Source organism: Rhinolophus sinicus, chromosome 4 (assembly GCF_057876585.1).
Source record: "Rhinolophus sinicus isolate RSI-liver-muscle chromosome 4, RSI-T2T, whole genome shotgun sequence".
Taxonomy (NCBI): Eukaryota; Metazoa; Chordata; class Mammalia; order Chiroptera; family Rhinolophidae; genus Rhinolophus; species Rhinolophus sinicus.
This window is the reverse complement of record NC_142504.1, coordinates 85,138,849-85,166,816: the sequence shown is the minus strand read 5'-3', so window position 1 is coordinate 85,166,816 and position 27,968 is coordinate 85,138,849. Positions and strand designations below refer to the sequence as shown.

Genomic DNA, 27,968 nt, shown 5'->3' with positions numbered 1-27,968 from the left:
AGGAAAGGGTGCATGGGATCTCTCTGTACTATTTCTTATATTTTAGGTGAAATCCACGATGAAGAATCTTTTTCAATTTCATTTGCTGGCGGTATTGTTGAGTTAATCTTCAAAATGCATGCTGCTAAAAGGGGAAAGAACAATTGATGACTTAATTTCTAAATTTAAAAACTGCCATTTAAATGAATTACAATGAAATGGTCTAATTGCATGTGAGTCTACAATGACCTCAAAATAAAATTTGAATTTAAAAAAATTGAATGGTGTGAGCCTGTCATTACAAGATAGACAGTACTTGTGGTCGATAAGATTTAAGCTTTCAAGTAAAAATTAGAATTTTGGAAAATCTGTTTATGCCACCATGAGCGTCAAGTTCCCAAGACTGAAAGACTTTTTTATGACATCAGTGGTGGTATTAACTAATGATATGTTTTGATACTGTATAATGAAATGCACCAAAAGTTGTAAGAGATGTATAACCCAGTGAGCCAATATTTTATAAATAAGCAATGCACAACATGACAAATCACACATAGCTGAAAGATTCATTCAAAATATAAGCTAGACCAATGGAATTACTGAACAGAATACAAAAGTTTATTGATGTGTGATTTGTCATGTTGTGATTCAGATTCCAATTGCAACGAACCTTTAAGAAATTACCATTTGTCAGCTTTTAACAAAGTCTTCCAAAAATAATATCCACAATAACCTGAAGAGCTATTCAAATGTATCTTCCTTTTTCATCTACGTATCTGTGTGAGGTTAGATTTTTTTTCATATCCTTCATCTAAAATAATATATCACAACAGACTACAGACATACATATGAGAATTCAGCTATTTTATACTAAGCTAGACATTCAAAATTTGCAAAAAGGTGTAAAACAACATTTCTCCTTTTGCTGAATTTTATTTTGCTTGGAAATATAGTTTGTTTTTCATTGAAAAGTATTATTTATGCTAATATGAATGGGCATTCTTTTTAATGATTAATAAAGACACAGTTTTAAATTTTTCTGGTTTGAATTTCTAATAAGATAAGTATTGATAAATGTCATGTTCATAAGCAAAGCTCTTTGGGCACTGAATAATTTTTAAGAGTGTAAAGGTCCCCAGGACCTAAAACTTTGAGAACCACTGTTCTAGAAGTTTAAAGTTTTCTTGTTGGTCGTAGTTGTGGGTTCAGACAAATTCTAAACCAAGTTCACATTCCAAAAGATTTATGTAAGGAAACAAGAGAGTAGCCCGTTTTGGAGGGAGGGGCACATGTCCCCAGAGGGAAAGGGAGATGTCCTACTGACCTTCCCTCCATTGGGACAGGACAGCATGGAAATGGTGAAGTTGCATGAGCAAGATCATGGCCATTGGATGCTTCCAATGGGCTTCTAGGAAATCACCTGTGAGGTCACTACCCTTAGCCTCCAAATAAAGGGTAATTTGGAAAGCTAACTCTAGGTGTTGCGCTCCTTTTATAGACAATATACTTCTGGAGAAGCCTAAATTGCTTCCCCTTCATTTGTTTGTTTGTTTTTGCTTCCCCTCTGGTAAACACACACACACACACACACACACACACAACATTTCACCAATTGGACTTTTACCAAAATAATGATTTACTATAGTATATCCAGCTATTTGCAGAGAAGATCATTTATAGGAGAATGAGGTGACTGGAATACATTTTAGGTGAAATCCACGATGAAGAATCTTTTTCAATTTCATTTGCTGGCGGTATTGTTGAGTTAATCTTCAAAATGCATGCCGCTAAAAGGGGAAAGAACAATTGATGACTTAATTTCTAAATTTAAAAACTGCCATTTAAATGAATTACAATGGAACGGTCTAATTTTTTAAATGAAATGCCATCGGCAGTCGCCTGGCATCCCTCCCAACTGGCAGGCAGCTCGGCCCGTCTCCAGGAAGATGCAGTGGACGGTTGGACTCCTGTGATTCAGATGCTGAACATTCGGGTAAGCACACACTTCAGCCTCAGAAAGAAGGTCACACTGATATCAGATCTAAACTAGACCTGGAGAGTCTGTTATCAGACAGCCAACTGTAGAAATGCCTAGACTAAGGAGAATGTAAGTTGATCCCCTGCTCTTGTGGTTGTTTAAATGACCCAGAGGCAAAACGGTTCTGCTGTAATATTGTGGTGTGTGTGTGTATGTGTGTGTGTGTGTGTGTGTGTCCACTTAAAGGCCCTACCATGTCCCTGATACCTTTGTAGTTTCCTCCTCTCATGACTTAACTAGCTTCTTTCTCCCCTTGTTTTATCATTTTCTTTAATTCCTTCCGATTTTTACTTAAGTCAGCTCTTATAATATTTCCTGAGGAATACCCTGGCAATCGCATTCACCCAGATAATTGATCCTCTCCTTCCTAAACAGTCCTCCATCTTCCCCAATCCCACACTCAGATTCCTCAGTCCTGGCCCAGGAGACCGTGCGTGCAGACACAGCTCCCATCAGGTCGACCTACTGGGTCCTGTATTGGCAGATCTGTTCCTTTTATTATGAGGCATAAGATAAGCTGCAAATAGCTGTCTAAAAACAAAGCAACCTGTAAACATTGTAAGTACTTTTCTAGCGAGCTTGTGAGGTAACAGATCCATTGCCTTGTGATTAGCTTTAAACAGCTTCCTGATGTTGAGGAAAGATGACAGCAGTGTATGAGAAGAAAACTAGTTGCCTTCTGTTCATTATCATTGTCCATCTTTTGACTAACTTTGCAAACAATTTTAGTATCTCAGTACTGTGCTGTCCACTTCCAAAAAAATTGTAACCTTAATATACAGTACGTCTTGAATAATCATTTTTCTTAAGAAGGTATACTCTTGCTATAGCTAATTGTTCATATTTTTATTTTCAGAGATAGTCTAATTGGGCATGTTTTTCTTTAGTTTTACTAGTAATTTTCAGAGACCCTATTGTGAATGAAACAGAACTGGAAAATTTTTAAAGCTTCCCTTTTTAGCAATGTTCAGATTTTACGCCATTTTCTTTGAGCTATGTTGTGAGTTAGACCTGAATCTACATATGAAACTTTATGCTCTCTATTATTGGGGTACATAGTAGATGTTGGGACCCATTGCTTAGTCCTGCCCTTCAAAGTGAAGGCTCTCATAAATGCACTTGCTCAATTTTCTGCTCCCTCTTGGGCGCAGCCCCAATGCAATGGCTGTTGATGTGGGGAGTACCCCCTTGACTCCATTCAGGACACATCTAAGGGGCCATCCCAGCTCCAGAGATTGCAGTAGTTTGGGCTGAGGCCTCAGCTGCAATCACATCCAAGTCCAGCCTCGCCCTGTGCCCAGTCTAGCTTCCCCCACTCCAGTACAGCTGTTCCCAAGAGCACTTCCCAGTAAACCTCCTGCATGCCAGTATCCGTGTCCAAGTCGGCTTCCCAGGAACCCCATCTAAGACATGGTGTTTTCAAGAGTCTATTGCCATTTTACAAAACCTTCTGAGGCAAGACTTTAAATCCTCTATTTGGAAAATCTTGCCTTAGAGTTAGTTACTGAACACGAAGCCAGAATTAGTTGGAAACTTCCTCAATGAAAAAGGCACAAATATGCTTGCACCCCCTTTTTACAAGACTGAGCTCAACCATCACCCAAAGACTTTTAGAAGAAAAATACATACAGGTCACCTCTCGCCTTTACGAGAAAGGTGGAAACTTATAGGCAAAATCAGTTTTGCTTTTCAAGAAGGTCACAGGCCCTTACCCCAGAAAACAACATACAACCACACACAAAATCTGGATACAATTGTAGGAGGATAATGAACTCCTCCTATAAAGCCTCCATTTAAGAACCATTGATTCACAGTGAAAAGTAGCAGGAACTTGTGGTCTTCAAGCAGCTGTCCCCACCATAGGGAATGAAGAGAACAATGATTTTTGTTAAGCATATTTTTTAAAATCTGAATTCTTCATATGATTTCATCAACACGTTTTGAATAACCAAGTGTCAGACTCAACTTACATTTTCCAGAGTCATATCTGCCGTATTTGAACTTGTCTTTGCCCGATATCTCTTCCGGGTACAATAGACGCTGACGAGGGTGACTATCAGCATGAAGGCAAACACAGCCGCGGTGGAAGATGCGGCAATGACAATGGTATCTCGAGTGGAACCTCTCTTTTCACACTTTTCTCCCATGTACCACCAGTCTTCCCCCGACGGACACCTACACATTCAGAATGTGACTCGGAGTTAGGAGTTGATATTTAAATCTGAAAATCTTCACCCTTCAAGGTGCGGGTGAATATTCAGACCATCGACATCTGGTACCCAAACCAGCAGCTCCAAGGTGGGAAAGGAAGGTAGTGTAAGGAATGGAGAGACTTTAGTTCTTAGAGTCCCGGTCACCGCACCTCCCAGCTTACACCTTGGCCAAGCTCTTCTCAGAACTTAAGTATCTCCATCTAAAAAAGGGGGACAGTGACACTCAACCACATCAGACTATTGTGAGGACTTAATTAAGATATGTAACTCATGAGGACTTTTTCAGGCAACTTGAATATAATGTGCTATTTTTTCATAAAAAATTGTATTGTCCTTATAGCTATCCAAAATCCCACATGAAGAGCTAAAAATAAATTAAAATGGTTTTGAGATGAGAATGAACTGATTTCACTTCTATGAAATATTAGTATTTAATCCTACGTTGTGGGAATGATAAAATTTCAAATAAAAGAATGGGGAGGTCTCATCCAAGTGACCCCTTACCTGCACTCAGCTTTGCCATCTCGGTCAATGCAGATGCCATCATTCTCACATTTGAAGTTTGTGCAAACGTCACTGATGTTGGGTTTGGGAGTAGTTGGGGTTGGCAGCAGTTGTGTAGAATTAAGGTGGGATATGTCTAAGGACGACAGGGGTAGAACATGGGTGGAAATCACTGTTTGCTTTAACATTTGATCTTTGAATTTCAAAATGCTTGGGTTTCGGGTTTGTGAAAAATTCAGGTAAACTTTTCTTTTCTTTTTTTTCTTTAATTTTAATTTTTCAATTACAGTTGACATACAATATTATATTAGTCTTAGGTGTACAACATAGTGATTAGACATTTATATACCTGAGTACGAAGTGATCACCCCAATAAGTCTAATACTCATCTCACACCATATATAGTTACCTCAATATTATTGACAATATTCCCCATGATTATTTTGTAACCGCCAATTTGTAATTCTTAATCTCTTCACCTTTTTAACCCATCCCCCTAAGCCCCCTCCTATCTGGCAACCATCAGTTTGTTCTCTGTGGCTGTGGGTTTCTTCCTGTTTTATTTGTTTATTGTATTTTTTAGATTCCACATATAAGTGAAATCATATGATATTTATCTTTCTCTGTCTGACTTATTTCACTTAGCATAATAAATTCAGGTAATCTTTTAGCATAGTCCAGCAACATTTAGAGGCAATGAAATAATAAATATTAATAGGTTGAAATCTAGATGCAGAGGGAAGCTGGGTCAGCCTGTGGTGTTACAACCAAACCATGTCTGGCTTGCCTGGGCCTGGGCTTGCCTGAACTCTAAGGGGCCCAAGCTTTTGTTACTGTCAACCTAAACATATAAGACCTTTCTTTCAAAGTGAGAGGCAACAAGCTCTTGAGATCAAAAGAAGAGCTATTCGGGAAGCATGGATTCAGGGAGAAGCCCAAATAATGTTCCAAATAGGAGACAAAGGCAAGGGGTATTTATGAGAAAAGGTAGGGGAGAAATTCTATCAATAGAAGGAAGGCATTTCTATTGTGCAGATAACATAACATAGTGATGTTAGTTCTAAGAAAGTTTTTACTTTTCAGTCCAGTAGTCATAATATCTGCATTCTCGTTATCTCTACAAACAGTTCTTTGGACACAAGGTTGCTTTAGTCCCAGCCTAAAGGTTATTTTGTCCCGTTTTAACATTCCAAAGGATTGATGCATAAGACGCACAAGGCAATTCTTCTGGAATGGCTGTTCCAATTGCATTTTAAAGTGTCTCCATTTATTATTATTATTTTTTTTTTTTTATGTTACCAATCCTCAAGGGGGAAACAAAAAAACTAAAGTGCAGATTGCAAGGCAGCTCAGGGGCTCACCCAAAGTTATGGGTCCCTTGCTTGGTGGAGTAGTAGGTGGATATTTGACACCGACACCAGGCCCCTGATATCCAGGATTCTGTTCTTTGCAGTGTTTTCTGTTGCTTCTTATCCAAAGAAGGTCAAACAAAATTGATGAATATGTGACTTTTTCTCTGCTACATCAATTGTTTTCTCCCTTGACAAAAGCTTTCCTGAATAATTTTTCTAAGAACTATCATTTAGATTTACTCTAATTGACACTGAAATCAAAATTTCATGGGTTTTAATTGCACCTCTTTTCATCACAAACAAGATTCTGATTTACTGAGATGCGAATGGGTCTTTAATAGTAAATGAGTTAAAATCCTACCACATAAAACATGGAAACCACCAGTATTCCTGGAAAATGTGTTTTTTGGCTGCCATGGCTAAGAAACTTTAAAAGAAAGTAAGTTGTTATTACTGCCAAGATGTGTGTGTGTATGTGTGTGTGTGTGTGTGTGTGTGTGTGTGTTTGATGAAAGACACAACAAAGACAATCAATTTTCAGTTTAATTTCATGTGCTTGTGTGATATTTTTATTTCTGAAATTCTAGTCTATAATTCTAAGGTATAATGGCTATACTTTAACTTATTTCTAAAGAAATTTTCCAGCTTGAAGTTTTCCACTATTACTCCATGTAGTGGTAATTAAATTCTTTATCTTGGAACCTCACTGTTTCCATTTAAATTATTTTCATATTGTTAATGATTCATACCAACAAAAGAAATCCCACTTAGGCCCATTTCCTCCCACATCTCTAATACACCTAAAAATGGAACCATAAGAACACAGTAAATAATCAGTGGCTACAACAATAACAAAGTAGCTTACATAAAACTATTTTTATTGACATACCTTCCACTGTCAGCAGGATATAAACATCATCTCCTTTTATAAAATCTCTGCTTTTCAGCCTTGCATGGGTTATAAAGGCACTGGTTCCATAGCCTTTACCTCTTCTAAACTCAGTCCCGTTAGGGAAAAAAGCCACTTCTCCCACTTTGGAAGGCTTGTCCCAAAAGTAGTCTCCATTCTCTGAAAAAGTAATTTATATTAATGGATCATGTTTAGCATGGTCATAGCTTTCGGCGGTAGGAAAGAATAGGCAATGTGAAACACAATTAGGATGGAGCTCACAATAATTAAATGATACTGTTGACCTGTGGTAGTGACCTGGCAAGTCTCTAGAGTTTGTGCATTTATAGTGTCCTAAAGGAAACAAGATTGCTGAGCAGGGAGGCCCATACTCTGGAGTATGAGTGGAGAGGTACCAAAAGTTTCCTAGATGGTATAGAAACACCCCTGCCCATTAGAATCATTCCTTGGAGGCCTTCTGAGGTACAGATAGTTGTTTTAACTGAGTTAAATCAATATGTTGCTGAGAGAGTTTTTAATATTAGCATAGAACAATTTATCTTGTTAACTGAATTATTCACCTAACAGAGCAAAGTCCTTCAAGAGTAGAAGACAGAGAGAAGCATTTCTTCAGAATAAGGTGATGACCCACCCAATGTCACTCAGGAAGAAAAATTTTGGGAAAAAAAAAAAAAAAGTAAAGAAATTCGGAACATCAAGTACCTACAACCCTTTTCATGAATACTATTTTTTTTCTATCAGTTTTTTTTTTTTTACTATGTCACGTAGGACCATTTTTTTCATATATAGAATTCAGATTTGGCAATAATATTCGCCTTGACATAATTCCATTGTTTTCCCTTTATTGGGTTTCCAGAGGGCAAAGGATTATTAAAATTAGATGTGGTCATTGCTTTCTGGGTGCTGCTCCTTTCTGAGACTGGACGATGCAGGGTGATGTCACCATTAGCAAGTCCTCCAGAACTCTTTAATAAAAAGTAATAATCCATTCCCAACCCTTCCCAACACTACAGAGTGCTGGCTCAACATCTTCCTTCTGATCAAAAACCATCCGCCATTACAAGAGCTGACTTGGTTTTGACAATGCCAGTGGCAAGATCAGTGTAGCATGGATTAGGAGAACTCAATAGCTGAGGTCCTCTCCATACCAGGCCTTTCCCCAAGCTTCCATGCTTGATCTGTAGTGATTCTCATAATCAACCAGTGAGGTTACTATTACTGCCCCAGTTTTACTGATGAGGACACTAGGACTCCAAGAGATTATTTGCTCAAAGTCCATTGTTTAGCTAAAGAGAAGCAAGCCTTGGATTTGAACCCAGGCATATCAGATTCTAAAAGCAACACTCCTGGCACAACACTGGAAATTCAGGTATGGTCATCAATTCCCTGGAATACAATCAATATCTTCTCTATTTTTCAGCATCCTGGCTGGCATTCCTGACAGTCTCCTGCCTGGGAAACTCTCCACAACTGCTGAAGACCTTCTGCAAAATATCTTCTGTCCCTAAGATTTGGGGCTCAAAATTCTCTAGGTACTGAACTGTGCAGTCTCTCATCCCCAGATCATCCGTCCCTCCAAGAGCAATGATCATGTATTAGCAATAAAGAAAATGAGTCACAAACCGGTGGTCATAAATGGGTCTGTAGTTACACTCCGCTGGTTGGACATACGCTGTCGAATGTCAGGATTTTGATCCAAGAGTGTCATTGTGGCTTGTTGCCAAGGACACGGCCACTGTAATTGATCATCATTGGCTCCAGAGATCAAGTGGAAATATATTCCTGCATTAGTCAAATGGGTTAGATTCAAGAAAATCTGAAAGGCATAACCTTTAGAAGAATAAAATGGAGGGCTATATAGAGTTCCATTTGGACTGCCAATGAACTGTGTGAAATTCCTTATACGCCAGATATGATGAGGGCACTGTGTTTCCGAAAGATTGATGTCATCAATAGACAGGCCACCCAATGATGTAACACCGCCTCTGACCCCTCCAAACACCACTCTGAATTTGTTGGTTACTTTCAGTGTTACGTAGTAAAGTTGCCAGCTCCCAATAGGTATATCTGCAAAAGAGACATTATTATTTCAAATAAAACAAAGGACAATGAATCATGTGCAAAATAACATGAGAGTTCTAACCTTCATGGATAAATGATCATCCTAGAGCTACTGAATGAGCCATCTGTCTCATTCCTCCGGCCCACGTTGATTTACTTCAAGGTATTTCTGTGGGGTTGGACTCCTCTCTGGAATATTTGGCTGTTTATGTAGCTGTTTCTCAGATAGCTCACCGTTTCCCAGAGATGGGTGAGCAAACAGCACCTCATGAGTACTCCATGCCCTATTTACAAGTGACCTTTCATGCTAAGTTAGTTGTGTGATAGCAAATGGTCAACCAAGCCCAATGTTCTACATTGTACCCAAGAATCCTGTGATACTCAGCCAAAACCTCCTTTAATATATTTATACTTTAATTGAAATACTTCTTTCACATACAAGATTTTCAATCAACTTTTTGGCAGTATTAAACAAAATCCACCAATACCTAGAAAGCCTACATCCTACAATATTCCATCCTACAATTTTACTCCTTAGATCATTTAGCAGTGACTCAGCATTATAAATATGATCTGAAATTTACTACCATTTCCTTTCTCCCCAACCTGCACTTCTCTCTTCACTATTTTCCCTGACCCCTAGCTAGCGGCACATGCTATACCATTCTGTCTTATCTTCCTATGTCACATACCCAAATAAGAAGCAGTACATTTAAATTTTTTAAGAATCCCCAGGTGGAGAAGAGTACAGGAATTCATGTGAAAGTGGTAGTTAATACAATGATTTAAAATTTAAATATATTGGCACTTAATGCAAACCACAGTTGTTGAAAATAAGTTAGAAATACCTAAATTACAGAAAATGCTATTGTCCATGGATGGACTCTAGATTGAACAAAAACCTTTCATGAGAGCTTTCATTATGAGTATTACCAACTTAAATTCTGATTTAAGCAAGTTTCTTTCTTTTTTGTATATATTGGAGAACAGTGTATTCTTCTAGGACCCATCAGCTCCACATCAAGTTGTTGGGTTTTTTTGTTTTTTTCAATCCAGTTGTGGAGGGCACAGCCCACTGGCCCATGAGGGAATCGAACCGGCAACGTTGGTGTTATGAGCACTGCGCTTTAACCAACTGAGCCAACCAGTCACCCAAGCAAGTTTCTTAAGTACCTTTTGTGATTTTGTCTATCAGGAATAATACCACAGATTGCTAATGGAAAGGAATATCTATATCTATAATGTATTTTATTTATATTATATTGCATTATATTGTACTATATTATATTATATTATGTTATATTATATAATTACATATAAGGGCTATGTATAGTATGTGATGTGTATACATTATACACTCACACATATATGTATGTGCATATATAAACAGATTAAGAACCTCACTGGAGGTATTTACAAAGGAAAATATCATCGTTTTTCAGATGGTTTCTCATAGTTAAATGGGGGGACAGTGGAAATGGCATGACATATAGCATAATGTAGATCGATTTTACAGTAGGTTAGGTTTTACTCAATTAATTCAAACCAAGAGGTCAGTATGTGGAGCAGACAGTAATATAGTTGCCAGCTCACAGCCTCTCCTCCTCAGGGAACCTTCTTAACCATCTCCTTTAATAGGTGGTCAACATGACCCACCTCTCTGACCCGTGACTAAAATGAAGGGTAGGCTCTCGATCATAGCATTGCTCTCTCTCCACTCAGGAATTGTTCCAGAAGTTACATTTAACCCAAGTCATAAAAATTGGAACCCTTCACTGGGACTTATGTTACAGCTAGAAATTAGAGGAAGAGTTCCCTTTGCAGTCTGATGGCACATTTGGTAAGATGTAAGCCGGGAAGTGAAACAGCCAAAGCACCAGTCTGATGGACAAAGCCCATCTGAGAGGATACAGCCCATCCAGGGAAGGTGCAGTCCCTCCTGAGGCCACGTCCTCCTTTATTCCACAATTTAGTCGCATTGAGCCAGTAACTCTTCCCATTTATCCTATGCAAGTTTGCACTGCATTTTTATTACTTGCCAAGAACTGACCTTCTCAGTGCCAGAGACTGATCTACAGCTTCTTAAATGAGTGTCATGTATTAGAGCACACAGAGGACCCTCATTTTATTAATAGCTTCCTTACTACAGCATAAAACAAGGGGGTTCAAGTTCCAAGTTGAAAAGTAACGAGCCCAGAGCCCCTACCCTGTTGTAAGTTGTTGCGTGAAACAGTTAAGACTGCTCTGCTCTGAACCAAAAGAGTAAGAATGTGGATATTTTACCTTTTATTTCTTTCACGAGGGTTAAAGTACCATTCACATTGTCTGCAGAATATTCCCTGACGTAGATGTTCAGTTGGTCATTTATACTTCCACTGTTATATAAATAAAATTGCAAGCACTGAAATCCTCTTTTAGGGTACAGCATTCTACTTTCTAGCACTGCTGTGTCCCCCACATTTACAGAACTAGTGTCGAAATGCATGAAGAAACCAGAACCTGTTAAGAGGACAAAAGCAAAATGGAGAGAAAACAGATACTGGTTATAGGAAAGCGGTCATGGGTGCACTACAGTTCCACTTCTCTTCGTATGCAAAGCTCTGTGTTGTGCACTTAAATATGTCTCCATGGGCATTTAAATATGGTTCTAGGAGCATGAAGTTTATGGAAGACAACATCAGGCCACCTTTTTCTTACTATAGATGTTAGTTTTCAAAAATGGAAAAAGTGTCACCTACTTGATCTGGTCTCTCGCTCTCTTTTTTCCCTCCCTCCTTTTTTTCTTCCCTCTTTCTGTCCTATGTAGGACCACTACCCAGTATCCAAATCTGCGTTTAAAAACGAAAAATATTTTTATTGAAATGTATTTGACATATACAATGTGTAGATTTAAGGTGCACAACATGTTAATTTGATGCATTTACAGACTGCAATATGATTGCCATTGTAGCGAAAACTAGCACCTCTATCACATTACATAATCATTTCTTTTTAGTAGTTGAAATAATTAGGTTCTTGTCTCTTAGCAACTTTGATGATTATAATACAATACTGCTGTCTATATTCACTATGCTGTACATTAAATCTCTAGAGCTTATTTACTACTTGTTGCAAGTTTGTACCCTTACACAACATCTGTCCTATCCTCTCATGCTCCTCCCCGCCCCCACCCCCACACAAAAAAGAAAAGGAAAAGCACCTCTTCACTACTAGAGACCTTACTCCCTGCTTAGACCATCTGAGCTGTCAATCAATGGCCCTTGATTCTGAAGTCTAGTTTTATATATTTGCTGCCAGAAATGAGCAAATAAATAAAAATTTGGCTCTTGTAACCAAATAAATGTCTATAAATTCAAACAAAATTATAATGGAAAAGGTAAAGGCTTCATGGAGCCCATCTCTGACTCATAGGAAGAAAAGCAAAGTCAGAGAGTAAAAGCAAAGAAATTTGCCATAGCCATATAAGGCACAGAAACTATTCCTTAGTAGCCACCTCGGGGTTATAATGAATAAATCTGATAGAAATTAGAGATAAAATCCCAGGCTTTTATAGCAAAGAGAAAGGCTAGAACTACCAAGTGTAAGTAAAATCTGGAAATGTCTCCCTCTTGTTACCTTTGCACTGGCCCATGTTGGAGTGGTCACTCTCGGGCCCGCTGGGAACCTGTGACAGCCGCTTCCAGTCAGCATTATCACCTGAACTTTGAATCATACCACACACATTCTCCAGTTCAAAATTGCACGAGTCCATAAAAGTCAAGGAAGAGGCTACAAAGACATAAAACAATTATTGACACTCAGACAACATGATAATATAAGTGATAAAAATTGAGTTTATCTAAGCAGTACCAGGAATGCCACGATGGTATTAAATGATTCTGGGTGATGGTGATGGCTTGGAAATCTCTTGCTATCTGCAGAACCAAGACATCGGTCAACTCTGTAGATCTGAATAAGCTGCCTGCCCCAAGTCTTTTTTATTAAATTATATAATTATAGAAACCTGAGTCTACATGCTGTAGTTATTCAGAGGAGTAAGCCACCACCCAGATTATTTGATCGCATTTATATTACAAATGTACACTTCATTTTGACAGAAAGAATTTTGAATATCAAGTTGGTCCACATTTGAATTAGTAACAGCTTCAAAAAACCTATGCAGGGCATGTTCCTTGTAAGACCCAATTTATTGTTAGATCTGAAAGGTAGGCCCTGTGAGAAGAAAAATGCTGCTTCCAAGTTGTAGATTAAGATCTGGGTGCTATTCTAATTTTATTATGAATATCAAGCTTCTATAATTTCAGAACACTCAGCCATGCTCAGCAAAATTTTTCCCTATGTAGCAGAGAGAAACAGAAGTCATTTCAGAAAACCTGTCACATACAGCAGTTATACAGTCGATTCAACTTTAAGAGATCATAGTCGCTGAAATCCATCCGTTGGCCAATCACATCCATGAAGTCTGAGATTCTTGTCACAATTGTTGGCTGTGTTCCATTTTGGAAGGCCGTTTTACTGTAATGCATGACTGAAGTGTAATCATAGGGGACATTCAAAGCGTCCGAGGTTTGGTCATCATAGGTGTTAAAATTGTGCTCTCTGCCTAGATGATAAATTATAAAAAAAAAAAAAAAAAAGTAATCACTTGATGTTCACAAAATTCAACTTATTTTACTCCAAATACCGTTAATTTAGAAATGGAGACTGTAATAAACATAGTGCAACCTTTGCAATTGATCTATAGTAGTTCAGTGGTGTTTCATCTATTCCTGTCTTATAATATTCAAGCTTCGAATTATGAAACCAGCAGGCATGCTGAACATATCTAAGTTTTCACTGTAGCCCAAATTTGGACGTTAGTATTTGGCCTCAGGTTCTAAGAACTGTTCATGGAAAGGAGAATTCTAAAAAGTGTTTGTTGCTGAAACAGTCAAGGTCATTGGCAAACGATGATGGCAGGGTGGGGGCATCTACAGAAGATGGAGATGAAAGTAAGAGGACTTTGGGAGGTGTGGTGGGATGAGACCTGAGAATGATAATGTGGAGACATTAGAAAGGATTGACATAGTCAGGGGTTTCATGGTTCCTGGAATATGAGTAGATGTATTTTAAATGAATACATTTAGAGAAGATACGAGGCTGCTTAGCATCTTAGTAATAGGCAACTGATTGCTACTTGAAATTGGATGATTTTGTGAACTCGTTGAGATAGATCTGATCTCCAAAGTATATAGATGTGTTATCAAATCTAGGCAGAGGTTTCAACCAAAAATAAGATTTTGGGAATCCTAAAGAATGAGAGTAGAAAGTAAAGCTAAATACTTCTCTTGCTTTAGAAATCTTTTAGTTTGCTGCTGTGCCTCACCCCAGTTAAGATCCCTAGACACTGGGGGCGGGGTGGTAAGGAGTAAGCTGTGATGTTGAAATTGTGATGTCAGGGGGCCTGAGTACAGAGCAGTCTTCACAGAGCTTCCAATGACAGCAGTGCTGTTCTCTCCACCATACCCTACGGAGGCAGGACACACGGCACACTAAGTGTCACTGTGGAAAAAAATGTGGCAAACATGAGCTCTAGTTGGATGTGGTATTAAGACCTTTCTGAGTTGGAACACAAAGTCACAAAAAATTCAGGCTGTCCGACTACTGTAGTCTTTCTTTCCCAATGTGGGCTCCAGGGACCGATAAACCCAAATATTCCACAAAAAGAAAACACAAAACAACCACGATCAGGTCACTTTGGGAAAGGTTCCTCTTTTGGAGATTTACAACTCATGTTACTCTAACACAGACTAAGTGTAAGTAACTGTAAGTTCAAGTTCTTTTAACATAGGATTTCCCAAACTCATTTGACCACTCTTTCCTTTCCACACAACACCCGTGAGCATATTGTGGGGCAGCACTCCATAAAAGATGCTTTAGAAAACACTCGTTTCTAAGGTCATATCCAGCTCAAATGCACTAGGGTTCTCGGAGACTCTGTCCCAACAACCTTCAGCCACTTCGCATTGAGTTAGAGCTAAATGAAAAGAGACATCAAAACATCAAAATTTTTCCTTGATGAACAGTGGGCACACATGGCAGGAGAGGGCATAATGCTTAGAAACTCAGTCTTTAACTAACTGAAAACATAAGGAAACAAGAGAGATATACCTAACTGAATTCTGTCCCAAATTATGCTGACATAATCATCCCGGTCAGAACGCGACTGCTCATGCCAGAATCCCAGTGCGTGGAGAAACTCGTGTTGAATCGTTGCTATTCTGTCACAGTTTGCCCCAATGGAGAGTTCTTGCCTCCCAACATGCTGATTTCCCACTGAAGACCAGCAGCTTTATAGGAGAAAGGAGAGAGGGTGTTACAATGATACCGGTTGAGGTCTGAGGGCAAAATCCCCAACGATTAATCCACTTAGTTACCCACTTAGATCCTTCACAATGGAAAGATCTGGACAGAGTGCATTTCTCTCATAACCACGGTGAGGTATGAAAAACCTTCCAGACAAGATTGTCTTTGGAGAACTTGCCCTGACACCAAATATAACATAGGAGCAAGCCATCCCCAAGTCAGCCTCGTCATGAGTTTTCCTAGAAGTTTCCAAGTCTTTCTGATGGTCCTTGCTATGCTGATGACCATTAATAAAGATTTTATAGGTACAGCAGCCACTCAGAATTGCTAAGCTCCAGACAACACTGTCACCTTAACTCGAGTAGTAAGAGTCATTAGGTAAAAATAAATTTAAATGCACACACATACGCGTACACACGTGTTTTACTTGAAGGGGGACATAAGGAGTATGTAAACTACAAATGAGTTGAAGTTCACAAAATTGTAGAATGGGGGGCATCAATCCCACCCTCCTTATCTAAAGAAATTTGTAGTCTGCTTGTATGTATGAAAATACTATTTTATGCCTACAGAAACTAGATCTAGCTGTCTTGTATTCTCCAACAAACAGCGAAAGAGGCCCCCACTCCCTTTCAAGGTCAGAGCCAAGGGCAATTGCTGTGATACACGGCTCCAGACCAACAGTTCTCATTCGCACCTTTAGAAGACAAACTCTTCATCTTACCCACTGCCCTTGAACACGGATATGTAGTTAGCTTCCCCATTCCAAGGCTTGAAGTCAATGCAGGTTTTTAGGCGATAGCGTTCAAATGCATTCAGAATCACTCCCTTAGCATTCATTTCTGAAGAAAGAAAACAAATAAAAATATACTTTTTAAAATAATCAACATTGACCAATTCACCATGGAAATAGTCTGTGCATTGCACTGTTCATCATGAGCTAGTTCCTTCATGAATGTTTGATGTTTTATTTTAATAACATTTAATATTCAGTACCAATTAAGTACAATAAGTCATCACTTTAACATTGTCTGTTGGTTCTGCTATTTTGTGTATGATGAAACCAATTTTACCATCGGCTAATTGATATAAAGAAGAGTTAAGTTCTTACAGCACCTCATCAATGTTATAACAAAATAACATTGAACAAAACTGCATTATTCCAGGAACTGCTGAATCATACATACCTATTTGATTATTCTTCAGAGCCCTTATTTTGTCCCATATCTCTTTCTCTGGAGCCATTAGAGGTGCATTACCTCAGAGCACTTTGGATTACAGGAAAACAAAATGAACAAACACTGTAGTACACTTCATCTGAAAAGCTACCATATGTATTTAAAGCCTTGCAGTGGAGATTTTAATCTGAGGACCTTGAGATTGGAGGGTCCACGAATATGCTGAAACAGTATGCAAAGTATCTATATCTATCTATATCTGCAAAGTCCATTTTCAGGGGAGAGTGTCCATAAGATTCACAGGTGAGTTCAGGGCCCCAAACAGAGGTAAGAACCATGGCTTTGGAGTTAAGAATGATGCTAACAAGGTTAGATAGACTGGAACTCAAAGAAGGCAGAGGCATGAAAGCAACAAAGACATGGAGGAAACAATGTTCAGAGGGAAGGAACTGTACCAGATGCAAGTGGAGAGACCATCACAAACGGGATCAGTTCCTGGTGAAGTGAAGGATGGTGGCTGTGGGAGGTGGGAGACACTAATGCAGAGTGGAAAGCACTTGAACTTTGAAGCTAGACACACCTAAAGTTCTCCTCTATCCGCACCACTTCCCTTTGATGTGTAACCTTTGCCAATTTAATTCACCTTTGGAGCTTTGGTGTTATCATTATTTACGTGGGGAAATAAAATCAACTTTGCAGGGATATTGTGAGGATAAGAATAGAAAGCAGAGGTGAAGTTCCAAGTAAAATGAGCATGTATCAAATATTCATTTCCATTCTCCCCTTTACATGACCTTTACACAGACATTTGAAAACGATTACAGTCATGCACCCAATAATAACATTTCGGTAAATGGTGGACAACACATACGATGGCAGTCCCATAAAATTATCATGGAGCTGAGAAATGCCTAGCGCCTAGTGACCCTGCTGTCTAATTTCTAACACAACGCATTACTCACGAGTTGTGGTGATGCTGGCGTAAACAAACCTCCACTTCCAGTAGTTTAAAAGTACAGCACATACAACTATTTACAGTACATGATACTTGATAATGATAATAAATGACTGTTGTTGGTTTATACTCACTAGAATATAGTTTTTATTATTATTTTAGAGTGTACTCTTTCTACTTAGAAAAAATTTCTGCTGTAAAACAGTATGCCATGTTACTCTGGTAGTGGCCTCAAACATCTCATGTTTATCATGTCTCCTGATTGTATCATTTTCTCTTGTGTTTGATTTAATCTCTGTTGTTTTACACAGTAAGGTGCTCGCAGGCTTGTGGCCTATATATACCACATGGCACCACAAACATGTGAGTAATGCATCAAATACAATTAGACAGCAACAACATCACCAGGTGATAGGAATTTTTCAGTTCCATTATAATTTTATGGGACCACCATTGTATATGCAGTCCATCATTGACATCATTATGGAGTTCATGATCATATATACCTATCCATCTATCTATCTATCTATCTATCTATCTATCTATCTATCTATCTATCTATCTATCTAGACAGACAGACAGACAGACAGACAGACAGACAGACAGACAGACAGAGACAGACAGACAGATACCGGGGTGCCAAAAAATGTATATAAGTGGACACTTTGGTCAACGTTGTTCAAGCAGGATTTCTCTGTAATCAGAAGTGTCTGGACACTGACGGTAACCACTTTGAGCACCTCTTGTAATTGCAGGCGTCAAATGTGACCAGTATTCATCTTTTGTTATCAGTATATACTGCTATTACAATTTTAATACATTTTTTTCCTTTCTTAAAATGTGTATCCTTTTTTTGATATCCTCCATATTCTGACTTTTTAGTATTAAAACATCATTTATTTTATGAAAAGGTGGTGATGAAAGACAGTGGGTTCTTTTGTTGTTTAAGCTCCTGACTTGGCAAAATAAAATGTTGGTAAAGCAAGGCCAATCCCTAAAGTTTAGTTTGTTTGGGTTGTTTTGTTTTTACTCATATGTAAAATTTGAACATATGAGAAACCATTGCTTTAAAAGAAAGACTGACTCCCTAATCTTTATGACCCTAGAACAGAATAAATAATCCAGCACAGAGTAGGCGCTCCATAAATGTTGGTTGAATTAACTCCTTAATTGGTCAAAATTCAGCAAATATTGCAGACAAAATCACTTAGGTTCTTCTCATTGTTCACTTTGCTTATTTTTTTAAGTAACTGTATATAGCCACACAAAGCAATAAACAAACAAACAAAACCCTTAAACACCATACAAGCCTACCTTGGACATACTGCAATCATGTTCTGTCAGGAACACACATTATTTATGGGTATTCCAAAGTATATACTAACCCAAGCTATCTTCTAGAACATATGGAATGGTATGTGGCCATCTATATTTTTCTCCAATGATGGAATTTCTATCTTGTGTCTGTCAAAAACAAATGTGAAAGGGGGTAATTAAATAAATCAAGCCAACAATTTATGAAGCAATCAATAGTTAATCTAGAAATAAATCAAGTGTAAAGCTGTCTCAGCCAACCTAGAGAAATTGCCTGTGTGTGTACGTACCTGTGCACATGTATGTGTACCTCTACTTTTATTGTATTAAAACAGAGTTTCCAGGAGGAAATCACTAACTTCTATCATTACTTATGTTGATAGAGTTAGAGAAGGAATCATGCAAAACCAAGTAAAGAATTATTATTGGAAAATTGAATTATAAATATTGGCAGATTTATAAACTAGTCTCCTATATAAGAGATTGAAAATATACAAGAAAAAAGTGATAGCAAAACCTCAATAATCTTGATCTCACAATATCAGAAAAAGTCACACATGAGCTAGGCCAAAGTTTTCAAATAATTTTAAAGGATTTGTAGCTTTTATAATAAAGAACTAATAATATTTCATTTCTCTATTCATCCAGTCAACAAAATAAACACTGTTGTAGAGAATAGGGATTCTCTGATAAGAAAACTACTCAGGTTTTTACATTCATGGAGCTAATATCTAGTGGAGGAGACAAACACTGATTTGAGGTTTATGCTGGAGATAGAAATGACAAAACTTGCTGATGGACTGGATGGCAAGGTGAAGAAAGGGAAGAAGAAAAAGTGACTACTAGATTTTTTTTACTTCTTCATTGGCATGGAGTGAGGGAGTGGTGATGACTTTACTATAAGGAACGGCTGGGGAGGAACAATTTGTATGGGAGATCAGAGTTTATAGGACACTTTAGATTTGAGGTATCTTATAGACATTCAAATGGAAGTGACAAATTGGTATCTGGATAGACCAGTCTGGATCTCAGCAAAAGGATGGAGTAGAGTTATATGTTTGGAGTCATCAGCAGAGAGATGACACCTAAAGCCCTGGCACAAGGTAAGATCCAGAAGAAGAGAGTTCAGATACAAGAGCAGGCCTAGGACTAAACCTCAGACCCTGCAGCTCTAGTTCTTGAGTTGAGGTTTACAGAGAGGGTATGAAGGATGTCAGTAGTGCTTATGATAGCGAATGTTTTAGCTCCCTTAACCCTTTTGCCGCGACGGTGGGATATATCCAAATGAATATTTCCATGTAGACTGCAGATGGAAACTTCCAGAAAGGAAGTTTAGGAAAGCAGATGTACATTTTTCTATATTTTTGTGTTTTTCAAGAATGAATAATAGGAAATTTTTATACATAAAAATAATGTCATTTATATACAAAGTAGCTCAAATTGTTATTATTTAATGCACAAAATACTCAAAATATCAACTTTCTGGTTTTTTTGTGGATTTCTGACACATTTTGAAAAAGAACTTGAAATCAATTAACGCAGCAAAATTAAACTACCTGTAAGGTACCTCTGTGTCATCTGTGTGCCATGATGGCTAGTGAAGAATCAGTATTCTTTATGAGTAGGTTTGGGAAGACCTTTTCTTAACAATATTATTTTTAACTGTCAGGGTAGAAGTCACAAAATCTATCGCTTATGGTAAAAGACCTGATTCATTGAAGACATTTACAAATTCAGTTTAACTTTGCTTCAGCTAAATTGAATAGTGAGGTTCTATTTAAAAATGAAAACATCCTATTGTTCCAATAATTAAAATAAAAAAGATCAAAAAGACCAATGCATCTATTGTGAGTGATGGTGGCTTTAACCACACAGAAATCTGAGTGATGGAGGATGACAGTATTATATGAGTCCCTTACAGTACAATGTACTCATTGAATAAATGTGTCACTATGACTCTGTGTCCTTAAAGATAGTTGGGCATAACTTAGCCCATGCCGACCAACCATTCTTAGAACATTCTGTATTTTAGCTTGCAGTTATTAAAAGAAGATTTTTCCTTGCATTATTTCAACTCACCCAATCAAGTTTGATGTCTCCCTCAAAAAGATCCAGTCCCAAATCTAAAAGGAAAGATAAAAATTCATGTTAGCAAATTGGATTCAAACTCCCCACTTAATAAATAATGTAAAAAATATATCTACAAACCTTCATTGATATCAAATATATCCTGGTCAAGCCCACCATCGACATCTTTAAAATAACAAAGAAAAACACATTGAACATTATGTTTATGAAAGAAGTTAATCTTTATCAATTACCAAATTAGAAGTAAGCAAAGTTCTTTTGCCTCAGTAAGTGACAACTAGGTTCTGATTCAATACATATACATTGATTGATTGAGTTGTTGATTGATTCATTGACTGATTGATCAAGAACGTCTCATGAGCCAGACTTGAGGCTATGGGGCTTTTGTATATATGCTCTTGACTTATTCATGTCGCTTGAATGCCAAGTGACTTCAAGAATAAGAAATTGATCACTCCATATGTGATCAATTAAGCTGAATTTGGAGAGTAGGCTAGGTGACCAGATTAAATAGAAAACTAATATTTAAATTGGTCAAACCAGCCCAATCTACCCATATATCCGTGTTTCCCAGAAAATAAGACCAGGTTTTATATTAATTTTTGTTCCATTAGGGCTTATTTTCAGGGGATGTCTTATTTTTTTCATGTACAACAATCTACATTTATTCAAATACAGTCATGTTATCTTCTACTGGAACATCGTCATAATGTACTAAATGTGTCCATCTGGCTGAGATCTTAACTGGGGCTTATTTTGGGGGTAGGTCTTATTTTCAAGGAAACACGGTATGCATATCCTTTACTGGTAGCATATCTTGGAACTCTCAAGCAAAATTACTAATTTAAATGTTAATTTCTCTTTTAAGTTGCAAAAAGGTGGATCATATGGCCAAATGTCTAAGTGTGCAAGTGAATAACATGGACATCAGGTTTATCTGATTTGACACAAAATAGCAAAAATAATAGGGGATGTCCATATGTTAGCCACCGTGTTTGACCTTTACTATACCACCATCTATGTTTCTGCTGCATATGTGAAACCCTGAAACAGGAAACATAAAATGTTCCTCAATAAATCAAAAGAAGCCAGTATTTGATCAAAGTTCAATGCAATTATGCATATATTTAGCATTAAATGTGTCCTAAGTTTTTCTGTATGTTTTTCTCTTATCCACATAACTTTCTTTTACTATAACTTAGAGTAAATCTCAAAATAGACTCACCAAAATTGTCTGGAGTTGGCTGGGAAACAAACACATAAAAGAAGATATTATTATGATATAAATGGTCTTCTTGGTTCCCATTTATATCTATCCATTTGTGTGTGTAAGGGGAGGGGAGTTCCATTAATATGGATTACTTTCTAACATATATCCATGACAGTTCAATTGGAGACTAAGATAACTTTTTTAACCAAAGGGTCTTCTCATTTCATATAAAAAATGAAACTGCCAGTTATATGGATTTGAAGGTGAAAGAAACAAAAAAACAACTTCACAGACCGAAAAAGCCAAACACAAGACTCCGGCCCTCAATAAATGTTCACTTTAAACATGATTTTCTAAAGGATTCATGGAGCAATGTTTGAAAACCTAATAATTTATTTCAAGTGTTGAAATATTATTATAATTTATAACAATCATTTTTTTAAAATTTTATTGAAGACCTCACTAATCATGGTTAATATTCATATTTCTCTCAAGTCTCTGCCTTCAAAGACAATACAAAATGTTTCAGAAAAAAAAACGCGATGGGTATACTTTCTGATTAAAAAAACACAAAAGGAACCCAGACTATATAAACTACATGTCCAGTAAAAAAAAAATTAATTAAACCTGAGAAATTTCTTAGTTTAGTCTAGTAAAAAACCCATGGGACTGATAATCAATAGATCTGGGTTATATTCCTGATTCCACCATCTAATAGCAAGTTAGTTCACCTTCCTAATACTCAGACTATCTGTAAGATGCATGAGTATTGTGGGGGCTTATGATGTCATGGAAAGCACTTTTTAACTGATAATAAAATGTTCCACAATTGTAAAGTACAATTTTATGTAAATACAGTTTACATATATAAACAGAATCATTTGGAACATTTAGCAAAGTAGTGGGAATGAGCTGGTTGGATGATTACCATCTTTTTGGATAACTACAAGTGCCGTGGTTGTCCCACACTTCAGCCACATGTAGGCACATAGTCACAGAGGACTGCCAAAGGACCTACTAAAAAAATTATCAAGTATGTTTTTATAATTACAGTTTTAATGGTATCAAACTATGTCTCTTGTTCTCAGTGCTCTAGTTCCTGGTCATAGAATATCAGCTTAATATAAGAACAGTTACTTTAAAATCACAACTAAAGGTTTTCTCCCAAGCATCTGAAACCTCATTAATAACCTTAGGTTGGTTTGTGGTACAAACTACCTGTCACTCTAGAAAGATTGGTCTAAACTGATGAATAGTGAGAAGAGAAATCTCATACCACAAAACTTTAAAAATATTTGCTATGCCTGTAACAATCATCATTCACTCCATTCGTGTTTTGCATTACCGTAGCAGCAATACGATTTCATTCAGCACTAAAAATGGAATAATTTTTAATTTTCACATTTCCCATCTTATCAAAAGAAAACTTGTTACACAACAATGAAACCAGAAGAAAAACATAACTTTATGTCAATGTCTCTGACTCTCTCTGTCGGGGCTTTTTCTCACTCCCTCTACTCAGCCTGCCCCTTCTCTCCAAAAAGAAATGCTCATTTCATTAACGCTTCAAAATTCATAAAAAACAAAAAGTGAACAATTTATTCTTTAACAATCATTGTCAACTGCCCCCAATTTTTCTAATTTTTTCCATATATCGTTTCCTTACCAAGCCGGAAACCACGAGGAGCGAGGCAGAGAACAGAAACCAAGGTAGACACCATGAATCCATGTTGTCACTTCCAGTTAAAGGGTGCAAACTACGAAATTCAGAGTTGTGTTTACTTTCTAAACGGCAAACCTCATAACTGATAGCCTTTGGTCTCAATGATCCATCTTCCTGGTCAGCTTATTGCTGTAGTAATCAAGGAGTTAAAGTCCGGTATCCTTAGCACAGCTCTGTAGAGTTTATTGGTTGGTTGCTTGGGTTTTATTTGTTTGTTTTCTTTTGTTTTTTTCTGTGTCAGCATTCAATAGCTGAATACCTGGCTGAGACCTATTAATAAGTTCTCTAATGTATACATACACTATTAAATGTCACTTGAGGAAAAGAAAATATCAAATGAATTTTGAATTTCAATCTTTCAAACAGTAAACATTTGTGAAGTTCCTCCTACTCATCTAGCCCTGTTTGGCTTTCACGTACCTAGTTATATCCAGAGCTTTTTATCACTCATTCATTAAACCAAAATTTATTGAGTTACAAAATCCATTCATGTGCTAGAATAATGTGCATATTTGATATCCAGATTACGGTAGCAAAATAGCAACATATGTCACTCCTCAAATTTTCCATCAATCAAACTCAGGTGAGACTTAGGGTAAAAACACTAGGATTGGTTACTGGTTTTCTAATAAACTAATGTCCCAATCCATCTCTCAATTCTGTCTCACTTTTTTCTTCTTTTCTTGGAATAATTTCTCTTTATAGACAACCCACTCTCTAACTCAGGTCCCACAGTTTCACGCTCAACTTACTGTTGAGATGCAGGTTAACTTTTTTGAAAAGTATTGTTGTCCATGGTATTTCTTTCCCTACTCAATGCTGGCCTTTGCCCCATTCTGTACTAATAGAAAGGATATGAAAAGACATGTAGCATAGATAAAGGACATGGAAGGATGTTTCATGAGGACAAGCAAGGCATTCCCACCATCTAAGGATGGGATGAGAGTTAAAAGCTGTAGTAACTGTGGACCAATTCCTCACTTGCTCCCTGAGATCCGCAAGACAGTTTGTGGGATCCAAACCCAAATAGGCCTGTTTCCTGGCTAGAACTAGGAAACAATACGCTACAGAAGAGTCTTGGGAGGAGGAGAGTAACTCCTGTGAGGCCAAGAGTGGAACAGGAATATCAGTGGAACAAGAGAAAGCCTCCCAGCCTGCAAGGCCATGTGGAGAGGGATACGAATGTGTCCATAGCAGAAAGGACAGAATAACAACCAAGGAGCAGACAGAGAGACGGCTGTTTCAGAGGGTGCTGTGAGGATAGATGGCATCGGATCAGATGGGGCCCTCCCAGCGCCTTGGGCTGTTAAGCTCAGGCAGATGACTAAAGATGCAATTAGTCTTCCTTATTGGCGTCCAAGTCAAGCCAATCCTGACTTCACTGCAATTAAATTTCTCCCACCTACGTGGATGGAGACCCAAAATAATAATTACAGTTACAGAAAAATAAAGGTATTTATTTTGCACATACGTTTTTGTGAGCTGAGATATGTAACAGAGACACCTGGCTGCATTCTATGTGTTGGGACAGGCAGCTCACATTCAAAGTGAGGAAATTGGAAGCAAAGGTTCTGAGGACTGTTGAAGTCTGTTTTCAACCCTAATTTCAGCATAAGGACAGAGCCTTGCTAGGAATCTCATGGACAATCATTGAGGCATGGCTGAAATCCAACTCCAAAACTGTGTTTTGACTACAATTAATGGACATCGTTTATATTTCCTTCTTTCTTGGGTTGTCAATGAAGGTCTTTAATGCAGAAGCTACATTTGACTGGTCTAACCTCTCCCCAGTTCCCCTTACTCGTATCCTGCCCCTCGGAAACCTTTCCAAGCCTCGTTATGACATATGGAGTCTGATCCCAGGAAACCATCTCTGCCTCCAGTTGCTGGTCCCCCTTGGTCTTCATTTCTCCCAGGTAATCTCAGGAATAGGAAATCCAGTGCTTGAGAGCCTAGGACTTATGGATTGCTCTGAGAGCCCCCTGGAACCATTAGGAAAGTGTATTTCTCTTAGGAATGTGATTCTCAAAATTCCCATGGAAAATGAGTCCATTCTAGACCTGAGGGTAGCAGATCATGAGTGTAAAAAGCTTTCTAACAGTAAAGAGTGCAGCAATTGCAACCAAAGATCCAGAAGGCTTCATAGCTTTCCTCTTGTAATGTCCATTTCCTTCACCTGATTCTCCTCCCCCCACCCCCCAAAAAAGCTTTTGTTAGTAATTTCGTGAGTTTCCCAATACTTGCTCTTTATGAAATCTTACAAACAATTCTATAACATATTTGGGAGGCACATATATATTTGAATTTAAATGAACTTAAATGGATCTAGGAAAAGGAGGAAAATGAGGGTGTGGGGGTGAAAGAAGTCGCTGGGCAGCTATGAGAACACGAATGCAACAGGGCCCCAGACAATTAAAGGGCAGAAAAGTTCATAAGGTATTTGCATGCCCTGGGATTGAGCAGATTAAATCATGTTCTTTGTGCAGATTTTCTAAGCCTCTCCTCAGAATTACCGTCTCTTACCTCATTTTTCAAAATTGTGGTGTGTTACTGTATTGGAGTTCTCCAAAGAAGCAAAACCAGTAGGATGGGTATGTAGATAGAGAAATTTGTTTTAAGGAATTGGCTCAGAATTGTTGAGGTTGGCAAGTCCAAAATCTGTAGGGGAGAGTGGCAGGCTGGAGATCCAGAGAACAGTTGGTGTTGCAGCTTGGGTCCAAAAGCAGTCCTCTTCTGGGCACCTCTATCTTTTTTTATTTTTTTAAGGCCTTCAACTGATTAGATGTGGCCCACCTACATTAGGGAGGACAATCTGCTTTACTCAAAGTCAGCTGATTTAAATATGAATCTCATATAAAAAAAAAAAATACGTTCACAGTGACATTTAGACATGTGTTTGACCAAATATCTGAATACCATGGCCTAGTGAAGTTGACACATAAAATGAACCATCACAGTTACCTTTTTACTTCTATTTGTCAGACTCTTCATAATGACAGACTCTTCATAATCATCTATTTATGGGGTAGCTACTGGTCACACAGGAGGTGGCTATTGCTGCCACTTAGCACAATTGTCTTGACAGTCAGCCACACTCCTGGCTGAAGACAAAGATACCATATATATATATATATATATATATATATATATATATATATATATATATATGGTACTATATACATATATAATACAAAGATACTATATATATATGTATATGTATATGTATATATATATATATATATATATATATATATATATATATATTATGACAATGGTTAGTAAAGTTACATAGGTTTCAGGTGTACAATTCTGTAATACATCACCTATATATCACATTGTGTGTTCACCACCCAGAATCAGTTCTCCTTCCATCACCATATATTTGATCCCCATCTACCACCCCCTGCCCCCTTACCCTCTGGTAACCACTAAACTCTTATAGTTCATGATAGGCATGAATAACAAGAGTCACATCTTTGATACGAAAATATTAAAGAACCACGAGTTAGCCTTCAGATTTCAAGAAGCCAGTTGGCTGAGGCAGCGAGGAACAATTCTCTTCCTACACAAGGTGATCTTACGTCAAAATCCTGGACTGGTTTTACATAGGGAGCTTTCATACTGGGAGCCAGTCCACAAAGGGACAGTGAGGGGAAATTGCTGCAGCATAATGAGATAAACAGCTTCCTTCCACCACTACAAAAGGATCACCAGTTGGCTTGTAAAGTTTGGCAACCCTAATATAGCTCAGCTTGCTTGGCACCTCAAGCTATAACAGGCCTACGGTCAGCATCCATTGAGTCTGCGATGGAAATAGTGACATCTGCGGTTGCTCCTAAACTGGTACCTGTATGTCTGCTTTGTGGGACTGTTCAAGAGTTTTAACTCCCTCAAACTCAAGTCCAGTTTACCGCCTGTAATGCAGGGACTCAGCTTCCACTCCCCACACAAGAATGCAGGATATGGTGAAGCCAAAAAGGAACACCAATGGACCCATGCATAATAGGTTCATACCATTATATTCTCTCTGGTGGCTGGATTGGAGATGTAGGAAGCAGGATCCACACAATCCGCACTCCACAATCCACTTGCTAACCA

The 27,968-nt window shown here is 37.9% G+C and overlaps 1 protein-coding gene across 2 annotated transcripts; it reads right to left on the bottom strand.

Annotated features, from left to right (window-relative positions):
• Positions 1 to 632: 632 nt before the first annotated feature.
• MEP1B (meprin A subunit beta) lies at positions 633 to 26,965 on the bottom strand. 2 transcript variants are annotated; one of them, XM_088797951.1, is made up of 15 exons: positions 26,832 to 26,965; positions 26,394 to 26,663; positions 21,058 to 21,102; positions 20,929 to 20,972; positions 18,921 to 18,999; positions 16,127 to 16,244; positions 15,208 to 15,386; positions 13,442 to 13,660; positions 12,673 to 12,825; positions 11,341 to 11,556; positions 8,620 to 9,063; positions 6,976 to 7,155; positions 4,735 to 4,870; positions 3,988 to 4,192; positions 633 to 1,766 (listed from the first exon to the last, which is right to left on the bottom strand). In XM_088797951.1, the coding sequence occupies exons 6-15, from the start codon at positions 16,240 to 16,242 to the stop codon at positions 1,752 to 1,754; spliced, it is 1,863 nt and encodes a 620-aa protein (XP_088654077.1). In that variant the 5' UTR covers positions 16,243 to 16,244; positions 18,921 to 18,999; positions 20,929 to 20,972; positions 21,058 to 21,102; positions 26,394 to 26,663; positions 26,832 to 26,965; the 3' UTR covers positions 633 to 1,751. The 2 variants fall into 2 exon arrangements, with proteins under 2 accessions (XP_088654077.1, XP_074196293.2); XM_074340192.2 differs by lacking the exons at positions 26,394 to 26,663; positions 26,832 to 26,965 and adding an exon at positions 22,163 to 23,707.
• Positions 26,966 to 27,968: the final 1,003 nt, after the last annotated feature.

Coding starts and splice junctions, on each gene's coding strand:
- MEP1B (XM_074340192.2), bottom strand. CDS start 22,286: ATGGAACTCCCCTCCCCTTACACACACAAATGGATAGATATAAATGGG. Junction 11,557..12,672: donor CAACATGGGCCAGTGCAAAG/GTAACAAGAGGG, acceptor TCCTCTTAACAG/GTTCTGGTTTCTTCATGCAT. Junction 4,193..4,734: donor GATGGCAAAGCTGAGTGCAG/GTAAGGGGTCAC, acceptor CTGAATGTGTAG/GTGTCCGTCGGGGGAAGACT.